The 14,851-nt window shown below is 38.3% G+C and overlaps 2 protein-coding genes and 1 long non-coding RNA gene across 5 annotated transcripts; 1 reads left to right on the forward strand and 2 right to left on the reverse strand.

Annotated features, from left to right (window-relative positions):
* Positions 1-55: 55 nt before the first annotated feature.
* On the reverse strand, positions 56-7,529 carry LOC131331895 (uncharacterized). Of its 2 annotated transcripts, none has more exons than XM_058365850.1 (8): positions 7,191-7,529; positions 6,027-6,152; positions 4,937-5,035; positions 3,847-3,989; positions 1,994-2,102; positions 1,366-1,473; positions 824-964; positions 56-701 (listed from the first exon to the last, which is right to left on the reverse strand). In XM_058365850.1, the coding sequence occupies exons 1-8, from the start codon at positions 7,260-7,262 to the stop codon at positions 207-209; spliced, it is 1,293 nt and encodes a 430-aa protein (XP_058221833.1). In that variant the 5' UTR covers positions 7,263-7,529; the 3' UTR covers positions 56-206. The 2 variants fall into 2 exon arrangements, with proteins under 2 accessions (XP_058221833.1, XP_058221834.1); XM_058365851.1 differs by lacking the exon at positions 7,191-7,529 and adding an exon at positions 6,551-7,054.
* Positions 2,842-3,840, reverse strand: LOC131331901 (uncharacterized). Its single transcript, XR_009201543.1, has 2 exons — positions 3,124-3,840; positions 2,842-2,907 (listed from the first exon to the last, which is right to left on the reverse strand). It is a non-coding gene; the product is annotated as an uncharacterized LOC131331901 (long non-coding RNA).
* Positions 7,530-10,916: 3,387 nt separating the features above from the next.
* Positions 10,917-14,520, forward strand: LOC131331897 (uncharacterized). Of its 2 annotated transcripts, XM_058365853.1 has the most exons (3): positions 10,941-12,403; positions 12,666-12,754; positions 13,962-14,520. In XM_058365853.1, exon 1 carries the CDS (start codon positions 11,185-11,187, stop codon positions 12,328-12,330), a length of 1,146 nt encoding a protein of 381 aa, XP_058221836.1. In that variant the 5' UTR covers positions 10,941-11,184; the 3' UTR covers positions 12,331-12,403; positions 12,666-12,754; positions 13,962-14,520. The 2 variants fall into 2 exon arrangements, with proteins under 2 accessions (XP_058221837.1, XP_058221836.1); XM_058365854.1 differs by lacking the exon at positions 12,666-12,754 and having other exon boundaries at positions 10,917-12,403.
* The last annotated feature ends 331 nt before the right edge of the window (positions 14,521-14,851 follow it).

The following is a 14,851-nucleotide window of genomic DNA, read 5'->3' on the forward strand; positions in this document are numbered from 1 at the left end:
TTATATTTGTCATACATCATGTTTTGGGTTTGTACAAACGAAGCCATAACTAATCTGTTTGAATAACGAATCTATTTGATAACACCTGTTGGCATGAAGTATGAACATATTATGGGTTTTACATAAAGCACCAGCAACAACCGGAGAGCGTCTTCCATCAATTGACTAATGTAAAATCTACAAACAAAATTGTACATGCAATGCAACTACACAGCTTGTCTAAATTTCGGACAAGACACCCAATCCAACTTAATGTACAACGTTGCCAGGTAAAACGGGAGCAGATAAAGAGTACAAAACTCTCTTGCAAAATGCAGAAAGGTATAAGCAGCTATCAAGTATTGGTATTCTTCAAAAATTGCAGGCAATAACTGGAGTGGCAGATATTTGGCACCAGTAGAACCAAGTTTTGCATTGCCGAGGAGCTGGCTGTCTGAAAGTTGAGAATCAGGACTTTCTGGAGCTGAACTTTCTGGAGATGGAGGTGGTTGACTTTCGGGAGGTGCGTCTCCAGAACTCCCCATGTCATCCTTTGGAGCGTCATCACCATCTTCTTTTCCTTTGTTTTGTTTACCAGATCTCCCACTGCCACCATCATCACCATCGCTGCCGCTGCCGCCACCGCCACTACCACTAGCTTCCAGTGAGATGCCACGGACCAAATCTGGCTGAGGTTCAACACCTACTCTTCTCAGGTGCAGCTGGGGCAAATTCCAGGGATCAGTATAAAATGCTTGAGAAAATCCAGCCAACACACACAACTGCTGCTGCTAATTGGCACGGCTACAAGGGATAACTACAAGCAATAATTTCATAAACGGACCTGAAGGTGAAGATTAACTTCATCTGGTCGTGAAAGAAACGGAAAATCACCCCCATTCTTCAAGTATGCTCGCCTTGCTCCTGGATACCTTTCACAAATTTGATCTTTGAGTTGTTGCGGGGTTGAACAATAGTCATTGGTCTTCAAGGCGGGACATATACCCATGTCATTAAATAAATAAAAGAAACAAGAACGAACCATCAGCACACGTTCTTACTTTCTATTGTACTTGAGCCAAAAATTTATGGAAATTCTAATTTCAAGCACTGCAAAAAGCACGCATGAACTTCTAATAAGATGATGAGATGGTAGATGTTTTACCTAATTTGGCTGACCAGATAAGACCACAGTAGTATTCATGAATTATCTAGAACAGTAGCGAACTAATTTCCAGTCTACCCAACTAACATGTTGCAATTTTGGTACCACGTTTAGCGTCATCTCCACCAATACAACAACAAAAAAAATCACCTTCTAAAAAAAGGTTTTACGCCTATATTCATGAAGAGAAACTCTCATCAGCCGATGGTGGGTTTACTTACATCCATTATAGTAACAAAAGAATCAGAAAGCAGAAGAGGTCCAATTGAAGCGGCATCTGCTGTTAAAGTCAACCTTGATGCTAGGTCATCTTTTGATAGCGTTTCGACCTGCATGATATTCGGAGAGCACAATGTAGGAACATTAGAAACTTACTTTCAGTGGTTTTAGGCGCTAAATGCTGGAAATATAGGTTAGTGCCCTTCCATTAGAGGGATAAAGTTGACAGAATGAGGAACAAAAAGGACGTCAAGGCATATATTTCACGGCTCATTCAGTCCACTCTGTCACGTGTTCTCTAAGACGGAAAACTCTGGTCTATACAAGAAAAAAGATCTGGAAAACTATGGTCTATACAAGAGAAAATGAGATGTGAAAATGAAGTGAAATATGGGACTAATTTAAAGAACAAAGTTTCCATCCATTTCACGATGAAATAACTAACAGTGTCTAAAATTTAACAGAATTAAGAAGCATATCAATTTTCCCTCCAATATAACAAGCTATGCATATGCTCGCAACAGTCTTATTCTGTGGTGGAAACTTACTGAAATAGGAAGACTAATGGCAGACTGCTTAGGCATATCTTACAGATGACAAAACAGTTCACTTTTGTCTTTAAGACCTAACCTGGGAAACAACGAAGTCCACAGAGTCAGCAATAAAGGGTTCATGGGGACCATCCCGAATTCCTGATAAGACATGCCGTTTCAGCAAAAAGGAAGGGGCCCAACCAACACTGCCAGCCAAGATAGAACAGGTTAGCATGTAAGGTTAGCCAACACACGGATGCGACTTGTTGAGGTAATGCTTGAAGAATCACTTGACATTGGTTGATTAACCAAGATCATACAATAAGCAGATTTCTAGAAAGAATTTATGTATTAAGATTATCTAGCAACTTCAGTTACCTACCACAATTTAATACAAGAAAGGGCAGGAAAGCAGCTGTCACATCTAAAGCCACGAGCAATATCAGTTTTTTTTTTTTTTATCCACTGGGCGATATCAGTTAGAGCAACAGAAGTATAAAGCAAGCAGGTTATCTATTAATGGAGGCCTACGATACTCGATGAATTTTACGAGACGATGGATAAAGTCAAGTAAATCTTTTCAGCTAATGCCTACGAGGCTACGAAAGGTGAAGGTCATATGCTACAAGGACAACAGAAGGAATGAACAAGATATAAGAAAGGGTAGGAAAGTGATACCAAAACTGCTTTACAATATAAGATTATTTTATGCTGCCAAAAGTTTGTCATGGGAGTATGTCACCACTAAATCATATAATGTGCATGATTCTTCACAAGCACAATACACCAAGTTTCTCCTTAGGTTGTTCAAAATGCCATGAAATAAGCAAAAGCATACAAAACCAAAGAACCCAATAAACTGGAGTTAAGCAATAACTGACAATAATATGGAGTCCGTTCCGATGGCTTTGTGGTGGGGTGCAGGGTCCACATTTGGTCTTCGCGATCAGTGTGGAATATCATGGTCTTTTAGTTGTCCAATAGTTGGGGAGACTATTAGAAATATACTCTCTGTCCCATTTTCATTGTCCATTTTTTAATTGCTTATATCTTTCAATTTATAATGTTTTTCATAATTTTGAAAACTTTGTATTATAGAACTAATCGAGATCTATCAAACAAGATTCATATTGCATATTTTTCAAGATCCACATTAAAAGATATAGGCAAAGGACATAAAAGAGACAACCAAAATAATGAACAATGAAAATGGGACGGAGGGAGTACTAATGATATGGCTTCATTTTCACTAGCCAGTTTTCTTATATTGTTGTCGATGCTCCAGGGGCATTTCACTTTCTTCCAGTTGAGGAGAGTGCCAGGATATACTGAATTGATTGCGGCCAGTTTTGCTATATTGTTGGTGGATACTGCAGTTTTGGGATGTATTTTTGCTTAGACTGTGGCCTTTTAGTGTGGCATAAGACTCTTCAAAAGAGTTGCCAATTGGGATGACATACAACTGCTCTCTTGGCAGCACATTAACCTAGGGGGCTGAGGGACAAGAAAAGGTTACTGTTGTGGATGGCATTTGTTGGATGTTTGGCCGTGTTTTGTCATGGTGCCAGATTTGCTTTAAATTCTCTCTTTCTGGCCCCCATCTGCTGTGTCAGCTATTATGTTAGCTTGCTTGGTACTTGGTAGGGGCATGTCAGTTTTCGCCTAGCCTCTTGGGTTGTGAGAGATTTATCTTATTAGGCTAGGTGTGCTGTTTTGTCCAAGTCCGGGGCTTGTGCCCGCTTCTTTGACACTGTTGATCATCTGATCCTGTCGTGAGGGTTATTGTAATACTCCCATCTCTTTTTGGGTGTAAAACAAACAGCCAACATCCCAAAAAAGAAGAGACCCAGTAATAGAACATAGAGTAGCCATTTGGCACCTTCAGCTACAATAGCAAAATATTTATCTCCAGGTCATCACACTAAAGATCTAGGACATGAGAAAACATACACAGGAGCCCATGGCATTGCAGCAGCAAAGTCATGCGTCTCCAAAAACGTATTTGAGAGCACCAATGATCGGACACGACGAGGGCGATGCTGAGCGAATAGTTGTGCTAATAATCCTCCCAGGGAAGTACCATAAAGATGTACCTGTTAGATATAGATTGTCAGCATACTGAAAACTATCAAGAACTAATGTCAATAGAAATACACCACGCCAAGCAACAGAGAAAAAAAATAGAAGTACACCACAAAATCATGCAATATGTATGGAACATAGTCACATCATAAGGACCTATGCTTCTCAAGCTTCTCTCTTCTAGAATTAAAAAACAATAAAGTTTCTATTTTGGAAATGACAGGAAAGTGTTGACGATGGTTGATGGATGCAAAGTTTTCTTCCTTCACAAACTGGCCTTGATCAATTTGCCTTCCTAATTCAGTATTGTATGACAACCTAATGGTCCAATGCCCCATAATTATGTCCTTGCGATATCACAAATGCCCTTATACTGTTGAGCGCTTGTGTTTACAGAGTTAATCTCAACTAAACTTTTTAAATGCATAGTATGCGATTTGTTTCAGCAATTTGTAAAGACCAAACATGATAGTTGATACCAACTTTCTTCATTCCCAACTAAAGGAAAAAGAGTCTGCACCACTATTTCCGCAAAACTAGTGCTACTTAATTGCTCTCTTCTTGTTCCCTTGGGTTCTCTAAGGAAAAAGAGTCTACACCACCATTTCCACAAAACAAGTGCTACTTAATTGCTCTCTTCTTGTTCCCTTGGGTTCTCTAATAGTTACAATATACAGAGCATGAAACATTGATTCATAACCAATCTTGCTGGGTCTTTGACACAAACTTCTATATCAGCGCCCCCTGCACAATTATTTCAATTCAATAATTTTAAACGCCTTTATGTACATTATAGTCCTCAATAAATTATCTGACATACTCTTTCTCTACAGCTGTTGACTTTACCATATTCCAGCATTCCATTGAAGCTGGGTGGCAATACAACTGTCTCTAAAATCTAAATACTTGCTATGCTGTGTAAAGACAACAATAAGCATAAAGAAAACATAAACCTTACGTGATGAACGTCGATGGCGTCCAAAAACTTCTCAAACGCTTGAATCCACTCGTGATGGTTCCATACACGTGGAATATCAACAGATATGACCCGATAACCCTGAAAAGAAATTTACAAGTCAGTTCCCCAAATTATTGAAAAGCGCGTTTTGCATTCTCGAACATCAGTTCGAGGCATAATTCAAGCTAGGGTGAAAGTTGAATATCCAACGGAATGTACCAGAAAATCATGTCGAATCATAGGGGTTTGGTCCATTAACTAACAGGCCTCATTCGAATAAGGTTATCAAGGTAATTTTTACGAAAGAACCAACATTGTTTACAATCGCTAGCTTTGGTGCAATTTACTGGGACCTTAGCCCTGGGATAACTTTAGAAACAGAGCAAACTTGGGCCAACCCCATGTGCACCTTAAATATCGACTATCATGAACTACAACAGATGAAGCTAGTAAATGATGCAAAAAAGGGCTCTAGTAAATATGTATAAAGAAACTTAGATTAAACAATTCAGATGGAGAGGAAATAAAGTTTGCCCAAGTGTTCACACTCTATAATGTGTGTGGGCCCCCACGTGCAAGAAAATGACACGAATAAGGGTGGCAGTGTGGCACTTCTCACTCTGGCGCCTCTTTTTCTCCTCTCTTGATTTACATTCCAAGGCATTATGTGATATGTCCCATTTCTTCCACCATATACAAGCCTTCCCAATTGAAGATACTATCTTAACCTATTCTTGTCTGGCAAGAATACTCCACGGTCCTTCAGTTTAAAAACACCCTATTGCATCAGGTTCCTGTTTCAGATACCAGGCAACTTGAAAATTGTGCAATAAAACTCCTCAGATATATGAGAAACAACATATTTTCCACAATTCGAAATAAACTCTTAAAGGAATGTGTGAGAGGGTGAAGGGACGAAGCGAACCAAATAACACATGAATCTAACATACGTGAGAAATACAACAGAAACCATAACATCAAACTTACAACCTAATTGAGTTGAAGCAACTTAATCTGCTACTAGTACATATGCAACTATATTAGCATCCCGTATTAGAATATGGCAAACCCGCCACACAAGGCTCACTACCTTCATTGACAAGGACATAACTTGTTTGTAGTAGACATCAGCTGTTCCTGCTGTGCCAGGAAGACATATAAGTGGAGGAACAACTTTTGGACCGAAGTCATAATATCGCCACTGCTTTAAGCCGATCTGCCAAAAATAAGCAAGACGAGTTGAGACTCCGAAAGTTAAATTAATCACTGTAGTCTTCAAATTACATAAGCCAAGAAATAAGCATCAGCCAACAACAATAGGTCAATAGCACAAACCTACAAACAATAAACATAAAACTCTATGATTTGTCAAAATGACACTCGGATTTCAAAGCTACTTCACCACATAGCCATCTGAAAGTTCACTCGAGTCCATGAAATAAAAAGAGAACAACTTTGAAATATGATCATTTAGCAAGAAAATATTACAAATGCCTTGTGAGAAAGACAATCAAGAGGGCCCAATCAGTTCCATTAATATGTAAAAAGTGATAAACTAAAATTCCACTTCTGAACCCCAAGGGATTGGCCTGTAGGTCAAGACCTGGGACATACCCTCCTAAGGTCCCAGGTTTAAAACCTCTTAGGTGCTATCAACACCTTTGGGGCCAATCCATATGGAGTTTTGCTCCAGCTTTAATCGGACTCTCTGCAAGTAGACGGTGGGATTGGGCCCCAGGATTAGTCGAGATGCCTGTAAGCTGTCCCGGACACCTGAGTTATCAAAATAAAAAATAAAAAATCCACTTTTATGGTGAAAGCATTCCTTGCAACTCCATAAATTGAATAGGAAGTAGGAAATTTGAAATACAAAAAATGAATTGGTTGAAAGTTTGAAACATCAGCCACTACGAATCTAATAAGAGGCACGCTCAATTCCATTCTTGAAATATGTACACCCCCAACTGCCAAAAAGATAAGAACACAACGAAGAATGTTAAAAGCGTAATTCGAAATTGACCTGATCGAGTTGAAAATGCAAAAGGCTGAATACAAATTAATCAGATAAACTCAAACCCATGCTCTTCGAACAACATCATGATAACAGACAAACAACGAAGAGCTTAAAACTGAAACAAAGGCGTACCCAGTTGATAAAAGAACGTCAAGAGTGAAACCCACGATCAAGAATTGCAGGTAAAAACTTGAGAACCGAATCGAGAGAAAGAGAGAGAGAAAGAGGGATAGGGCTTACGGGGATCTTGTGAAGGGGAACTTGAGACTTGAAGTAGATGTAATCACCGGGGGCCGAGAACCCGCCTTTCATACCTATGATGATTTCAACCGTCTATGTAATCTGTATCCTCCTGATGACCAATATGAGGGAACACCCACAAAGACCCACAAGGCCACAATTCAAATTGATTGATTGGGTGATTTCTTCTTCTCTTCCCCTCTCCCTTGCCTGCCTCACTCTCGTGCACGCTCTTCTGTTCCAAGCTGTCGTGGAGATGAACCACGTGGATGGGTCCCTCTCATGATTAATTACTTTTACACATGACGGGAACGCCACTTCCGGTTCTCCTGTATTTGTTTGTCACCGTGAGCCCAGCCCAGGGATGCCAAATATAGCGGGCCGGGCAGGGTAGACTGTTGATTTCGATAATCGACGGCTCAAATGTTAATTGGACAATGGACGGTTTAGACTTTAAATCTGTACGTGATTATGTCCTCAGATTCAATACAAGTCGTTTGTACCAAAATAAATGATCGGATACTGCTCAGCACCCGCTTGGCAGCATCCACGAGTTTGTTCCTACCCTCTAAGACGGGATGGAAACTTACGAGCCTGTTCATTTTTGTGTATTTGGATTTGAATTTGTAATGATCAAGATAGAGAGACATGGATAATGATTGAAATAGTGATTGAAAAGAAATATAAATAAAAAAGAAAATAATGATTAGAGATATGAATAATAAGTGAATTTTGAAGTAGGCAATAATTTAGAGTCCAAATCCTAAAAACACAACCGAACAAGCCCAATGTTCGGAATCGGGGAAAGACATAGGTTTCATTTGGTTGTCAGGATAAAATTTTTTAATAAAAAAGTCATATAAATTTGTGTATTTTTCTTTTGTTTTTAGTTAATTTTTTTAACATTTTAACATGCTACCAAAAAATAAAAAATAAGAAGAAAAAAACTTGATAAAAATCATTAAAGGCGAAAAAACATGAATGACAAAACAGTCAAAAAATTTTGGGAAGAATATTTTTGAGACGAGAACCGAACAAAGTGTAAAATTTAAAAAGTTTTATCCCCTTGTTTTTTTTTTTTTTGATCCGCGTTTTATCCCCTTGTTTGATTCTTAAAAAGGAAATGAAAATTTTCAAACACTAGTTCAACGTTTCTCATAATTTCTCCTAATTTTTCTTTCATTTTTTCTCTTAATCATATATGTATTTTTTATTACCTACCCTATCAACTGAGTTATGAGCATATTTACCTCGATTATACTCATAAGTCATTTGTATGTATATACATTATATATGGGGATATTTTATTTAAAAATTGGAAGATATCAAATGGTAATAAGTGTTACGGAGTAGTATTTTCATCTTTTAACTCGTTAAACATTAGTTATTTTTTTCCGAAAGTCAAAATTCTCTTGAAAGGATATTTGGAGTAAATTATAGCAGTGAAAAATGATTTTGACATTCCACATTTATTCATTGATGCTCTATTTTTGTCTTTATTCTATGTGAAATTACTAAATTACTATCATTTATTATTTTGTTAGTATTCATCCACTTTCTTACACATAAAAGGGCATTGTTGTAATTTCAAATAGGAAAAAAAAGACAAAATGCGTTAAGCATTAGTTATTATAGTGGTGGAAAGTGATTTTGGCCCTCCACATTTATTCATTAACGCTCCATTTTTGTTTTTATTCTATGTGAAATTACCAAATTATTCTTTACTATTTTGTTAGTGCTTGCTTCGCCACAATCTAACCGTTGAAAAATGTTGAATTAGCCTAAGCGTAGGGTTAGGTCGTTGTCAGCATAATATCCGGAAGTCCGGAATCGTTCCCACAGAGAGCTTCGAATAACTTGATTAGGATTTGTAGATGTAAGGGTTTGTGGCGTTTAGGCGGCCAACTTTTGGTTTTACTTTGAAAGATGGACAATACTTATGAAAAAGACTAGAAAATGAGTTTGAGCTAAAAATTAAAGAGGGCAAGGCAATGGAGTTACGAACGCCCGTAACTTAAGTAATCTAACCCTTCTCAATGAAAATTCGGTTGAATCACACGGCATAGGCTATCAACCGGAAGACTTAGCTATGAAACCAATAAAAGACTAGATGTGTGGTTTGGAAAACAAGTGAGTTCTTTAGTTCTCTTGGCAAATACGAATCGAGACATCGCTCTGGAACCATGTGAGCAAGCACATGATCACCGGAGATTAACATTGGTAAGTTTTGTTACATAAAAGGCGAACCCTTCCCATTTTACAAGTCAAACTTCAAGTCTCGAGTTGAGAAAAACAAGATTAACCTAAGTCACGGGGCGTTATTCACCCCAATGCCAAGCCTAATCGACTACCCACATATACTCCAAGAACTAAGCATGGTAAGAAATTGAAGCATAAGATTTAACCGATAAACTTGAAAATAGACTTGATATTGTAACGGACCTCAACAATACAAACAACTTTAGTACTTGAGAATTAATCAAACTAGCAAGACTTACTTGATTTCTTTGAAGGAATACAACCAAAAGCTTGAAACAAAGCTCCAATGGAATCTTAGCTAGGAAGACAAATTAAAGCAAGAAATAACTCTTCTCTAGGAGAGAGGAGAGGGATATTTATACAAAAACCAATTTTCTCTCTCAAAATATCTCAAGAGGTTACTACAAATAGCAAGTTTCTAAATATGAAAGGTTGAAAAACTGTAAAAAGCTGTCAGTAAGCAATCTGTATTTATACAACCAAAACGGTTGTATGAATACCGAGCTGCTATGCTTGTGTCGGGAATTCTCCGGAGAGGAGCTGTATCGATACAACCAAAACGGTTGTATGGATACTTTGTTCTTTGAACAAAAGATAAGGCCACTTATCGATACAACCAAAACAATTGTATCTATACAGCCTTGTTAACCGTAGAAATGGCCTCTAGCTTCAAAACTTGGCACCCAACACTTCCGAACTTCACTCGATGCTTTGTATCTTGCTCATTGGAGAATGGTGGGACTTTGCCACTTGGTCTTGGAAGCTCGGAAGCCCCCCAAGGCATGTCCATGCCGGCTAAATCACCCTTGTTAGGGCATAAAATCTGAAACATCCTCAAACGAACCTTACGTGCAAAATCATTATATAAAAACTAAATAAACACAAGTTAATACGCTATAAAAGAGGAACAAGCGCACTAAATATTTACAATATTGGGTGCTTTTATCAGTGCTCATCCACTTTCTCACACATAAAAAGGGTATTATTGTAATTTCAAATAGAAAAAAAAGATAAAATGTGGAGTGACAATTGCTAAATGTGGCGTGTCAAAATCAATTTCAAAAGTTATATATATACATGCGTTCTTTTGAATTTAATTTAAACTTAACTTAAATCTGAAAATTATCTTTATTTGAATTTTTTTTTGCATTTATTAGTTTTGCGCCAAACTTTTATAGGTTATTTATTCGTCTTGACGAGAGGAATCGGAAAAGTAATTTTTTTTTACTTTTAACTCAATATTTTGAGAAATAATCATTTTTTAATGTCAAAATGTCATTTTTTTTACTAAAAAGTGATTATTTTTTAAAATACTTAGATAAAAGTAAAAAAAATTATTTTTTCTATTCTTCTTGTCAAGATGAATCAATAACTCTAAAAAAATTTGACACAAAATTAATAAATGAAAAAAAAATTTAAATGAAGGCAAAATTTTCACATTTAAGTTAAGTCGAAGATAACAGGGGTCGGACAAAAACAAGAAACAGAGTTGAGTTCCAGTTGGGGGTTTTGAACGAGCGGGAGGAGGAGGAGGAGGAGCAGGAGAAGGAGAAGGAGAAGAGAGAGAGAGAGAGAGAGAGGGAAGAGGTTTGGTTTGTTTGTCTTCATCCTTTCTACTCTCTCCGTCTAAAACCCTAGCTTTTCGAGTTGAGTTCCCCCTCGTTTCGTGTATGGTAAATAGCTATTGATTGACTGCATTGCAAATCAACGATGCATGATAGAATAACATCTGGGCATGATGGGTTTTGTTGCAATTCGTAATATTTTCCACTCAATCCAATCAAGAAAACTACAAACCCTAACTCCTTGTTACATCGTACTGTATAGATACTGTCACTTCCAACCAAACCCGAATTTAGGTCCGTCCGACCCATCACTGTCTTCGTTGAAAAAAGTCCCCCAAAACAATGTGGGGATTTTCTGGGATTTGGATAACAAGCCACCAAAGTCATTTCCTCCCTATGAAGCCGCGGTTCGCCTAAAGAAGGCGGCTTCAGAGTTCGGAGTTGTTCGGTATATGGTAGCTTATGCCAATAGCCACGCATTTAGTTATGTTCCTCCAGATGTTAGGGAACAAAGGAAAGAGAGGAAGGCATTGGATCAGTTGGAGAATAAGGGTGTCGTTAAGCCAGATGAACTGTATATATGTCGAGTTTGTGGGAGAAGATTTTATACCAATGAGAAGCTTGTTAATCATTTCAAGCAAATCCATGAACGCGAACAAACGAAGAGGGTGAATCAGATAGAGTCGGCAAGAGGGAAAATGAGGGTGAAGTTGGTAGCTAAGTTTTCAATGAAGATGGAGAAGTATAAGAAAGCTGTGAGGGACGTTTTGACTCCTAAGGTTGGGTACGGATTGGCAGACGAGTTGAAACGGGCTGGTTTTTGGGTTAGGACCGTGTCGGATAAGCCGCAAGCGGCAGACATTGCGTTGAGGAATCATATGGTTGATATGATGGACCGGAGACGAGTTGAGTGTTTGGTCCTTGTGTCTGATGATTCTGATTTCACGGAGGTTTTGAAGGAGGCAAGGTTAAGGTGTTTGAAGACGGTGGTTGTGGGTGACAGTAACGATGGGGCCCTTAAGAGGACTGCGGATACTGGATTTTCATGGCAAGAAATCATGATGGGAAAGGCAAAGAAGGAGGCTGTATCAGTCGTGGGGCGGTGGAAGGATCGTGATGTTTTGAAGAGATTGGAGTGGACTTATGACCCAGAAAGGGATAGGAAACTGTATGGTTTGGATGATGAGTTTGATTTAGAGAGCTGGGATTCAGAACTCGAAGGCTTTTCTTCTGGGGAATATGATAACCGTCTGCAGAAGGAGGATAAGAATGCATGGTGGGAGCTGGGATCAGATTCTGATCTCAAATCACAATAATCATTACTTCCTTCGGCCAATGTAGCTGTTGATATTACTTGGAAGAAGCAAAGGCATGAATATTATCCCTCAGGTAAAAGGACATTCATTTTCCCTTTGTTTGCATTTGACAGTGTTGCATTTGTATATGCTGTGTAACTTATTTGCGGGTGAGTGTTATTGTTATTCTATAAGTAGTTTCTTGTTCTGCTGCTAAGGTTTTAAGCACGTAATATTTGTCATGAAGTTAGTCACACAACTTTTGTCATGAACTTGTTTTGGATAAATCTTTTACCTAGTAGTTGAAGTCAAAGCATCTGGAGTACTGATGTGAAAATGTGCACGAGTCTTTGCAGAAAGAGTCAAAATGAGTGCTTCTGCTTTTGGGTTTTAGTCTCATTGCATCTGTCATTCCCCTCCAATTTTTTAACCTAAGGAACTAGAGGTACGTCAATCAATAACATGAGCAGAACAAATAATCAGTTCATATAAGTAGTGATATGGTTCACTTTACACCACCTTGGTTTCCTGTTAAGTTTGTCAAGCCGATTTGGATGGGGAATGCTATTTTTTTCTTTCTGATAAGTTGGATGGGGAATGTGGAAGTTCAACTCTTGGGCTAGGGCTATTAAGCCTATGAAGCCGCTGATACATTTTCGGTGCCATGGAGCTAGGGGTGTGCTATTATGCTTTCTTCAAAGGATGGTCTCGTGGAAGTGGTAGCAGCAGTGAACCAACCTGGAACAGATGAAGCCTAGAATTTCTTCGTAGGCATCGGGTTGTGCACACAATTTTGGGCAATTTCAACATTGTGAAGTTGTGCTTTTCATATTTACCTTGCTTTTATGCATGTGCTAAGTAGAAAATCCACCCTGGTAGTTCCGGACTTCCGGTAGGCTTGGATTAATGCAGTTCAAGATGATTATGATGTGTCTTTTGCTTATGGAAGTTTGGTTTCATAAAGAGTCAAGGAACCTGGCCACCTAATTTTCTTATTTTCCAACTCTCAAGAGTCCACAGCCAATTGTAAGTATTATCCTCAATGCTGGTTGATTAATGTGATTGTACAAGACATTCTGATGATCTTTATTACACAAACAAAAGTGTTTGGTTTTGAGAATTTTTTTTATGTAATGAGTGGTAATGAGTGGAGAATAGATAGAGAAACTTATTGAGAACCATGCAGAGAGTTATTTTTTTTTTTCTCAAAACTTGTAAGTGAACAAAGTGCTTCGTTCTTTCCCTTTTATTTGAGCATCTACTAAATGCAGTAAAATTTTAATCCTTTTACGGTGATTGTAATCATCAACTGTTCAATGAATAAAGTGAACTTAAAATGGAGAAATATTTTAGTCCTCTCGACATGGCTCACCAGACTCAGCATAGCACAGGTGAATGTTTAGAAACAGCCCAAGAACGTTCTGATTTACCTGGGCAGATCTGCTTTGGTACTCAAGTCCTTCTGAGCCGCATCTAGACTGTGATTTTTCCTTCCCTTGATGCTTCTTGTATAGACTACAGCCAAATGATTCGGAGGATTTCCCTGATCCCCCCTTAATCTTTTTTTAACATACAGATGGTAGCTGGAACATCATTGAATAAGCACCTAAATCCTGTTCTTATCTAAATCCTGTTCTTATCTCTTGAATCAGGTCTTCGTTCCAAGGTTTGAGGAACCAACCAATGCTTGAGGCTTGAATTTCCTTAACACGTCAACCTGTCTATGCTGACAGCTCCAGTGTTTGTTTCTCATCTTGAAGACTGGGCCAAGGCAGAGAAGAAAATCCCGGACTTTTGAGAACTCAGAGCTAATTGATAGAGCCCTTCTCTGTAGTCCTCTGATGTCAAAGCGGATTTTTCACAAACGAATGTACGAAGGGGACAATGAAAGAGTTTTGACAATCTGATAACCATATGCAAAAACAGGTGCGTAACTCCTGCCTCCTCTTCCTTAGACTAGGTTAGAGTGGGCTTTAACCAACTAGGGCCAGCCTAGTAACAGTTGGTTACTTTAGTACATTTTTTTTACTGAGAGTTCAAGGAGTAAAATTTGGCCGATGGCACGAATTTATTGTTAGCTCTCTTATATATGAGTCTTTCATCGTTGCTTTATTTTTTCCCCTCACGAGGCTACTTCTTGGGTTGTTCTGGATTAGGTTGATTTAGTTATTACTGACCTCTCAATTCATAATTGAATAGTGCCTATTATTGTTATTTTTGGATGTAACTCTTCAACCGCTTGACATAGCAAAAAAGGTTAACTTATCAACAAAAAAATGGAAAAAAGGATAGAGAAGGCCTTCCCATTTAAATGAAACAAAAAGACTTAGAAGGTTGCCACGGTTGCTGTTGCTTGACGATGATGAGAACAGGAATGCCCTGTCAAATCTCCAGAGCCAGCAGAGAAACCCCACTAGTAAATTCTTTTTATTTATTTATTAGGAAACATGACATATGACAATTTGCTGTGCGAGGCAAAAAACGACAAATGTTATATGGCTCATTTTCAATGTGGCAATAACGGTCAAGGAAATGATCAGAA

This window comes from Rhododendron vialii, chromosome 7a (assembly GCF_030253575.1).
Source record: "Rhododendron vialii isolate Sample 1 chromosome 7a, ASM3025357v1".
In the NCBI taxonomy this organism is placed as follows: Eukaryota; Viridiplantae; Streptophyta; class Magnoliopsida; order Ericales; family Ericaceae; genus Rhododendron; species Rhododendron vialii.

Excerpts from the sequence above, each read along its gene's own strand:
- LOC131331895 (XM_058365850.1), bottom strand. The coding sequence starts at position 7,262 with ATGAAAGGCGGGTTCTCGGCCCCCGGTGATTACATCTACTTCAAGTCT. Across the intron at positions 5,036-6,026 it reads TTATGTCCTTGTCAATGAAG|GGTTATCGGGTCATATCTGT; the intron begins GTAGTGAGCCTT and ends ATTTCTTTTCAG. Across the intron at positions 1,474-1,993 it reads TGGACTTCGTTGTTTCCCAG|GTCGAAACGCTATCAAAAGA; the intron begins GTTAGGTCTTAA and ends AATATCATGCAG.
- LOC131331897 (XM_058365854.1), top strand. The coding sequence starts at position 11,185 with ATGATGGGTTTTGTTGCAATTCGTAATATTTTCCACTCAATCCAATCA.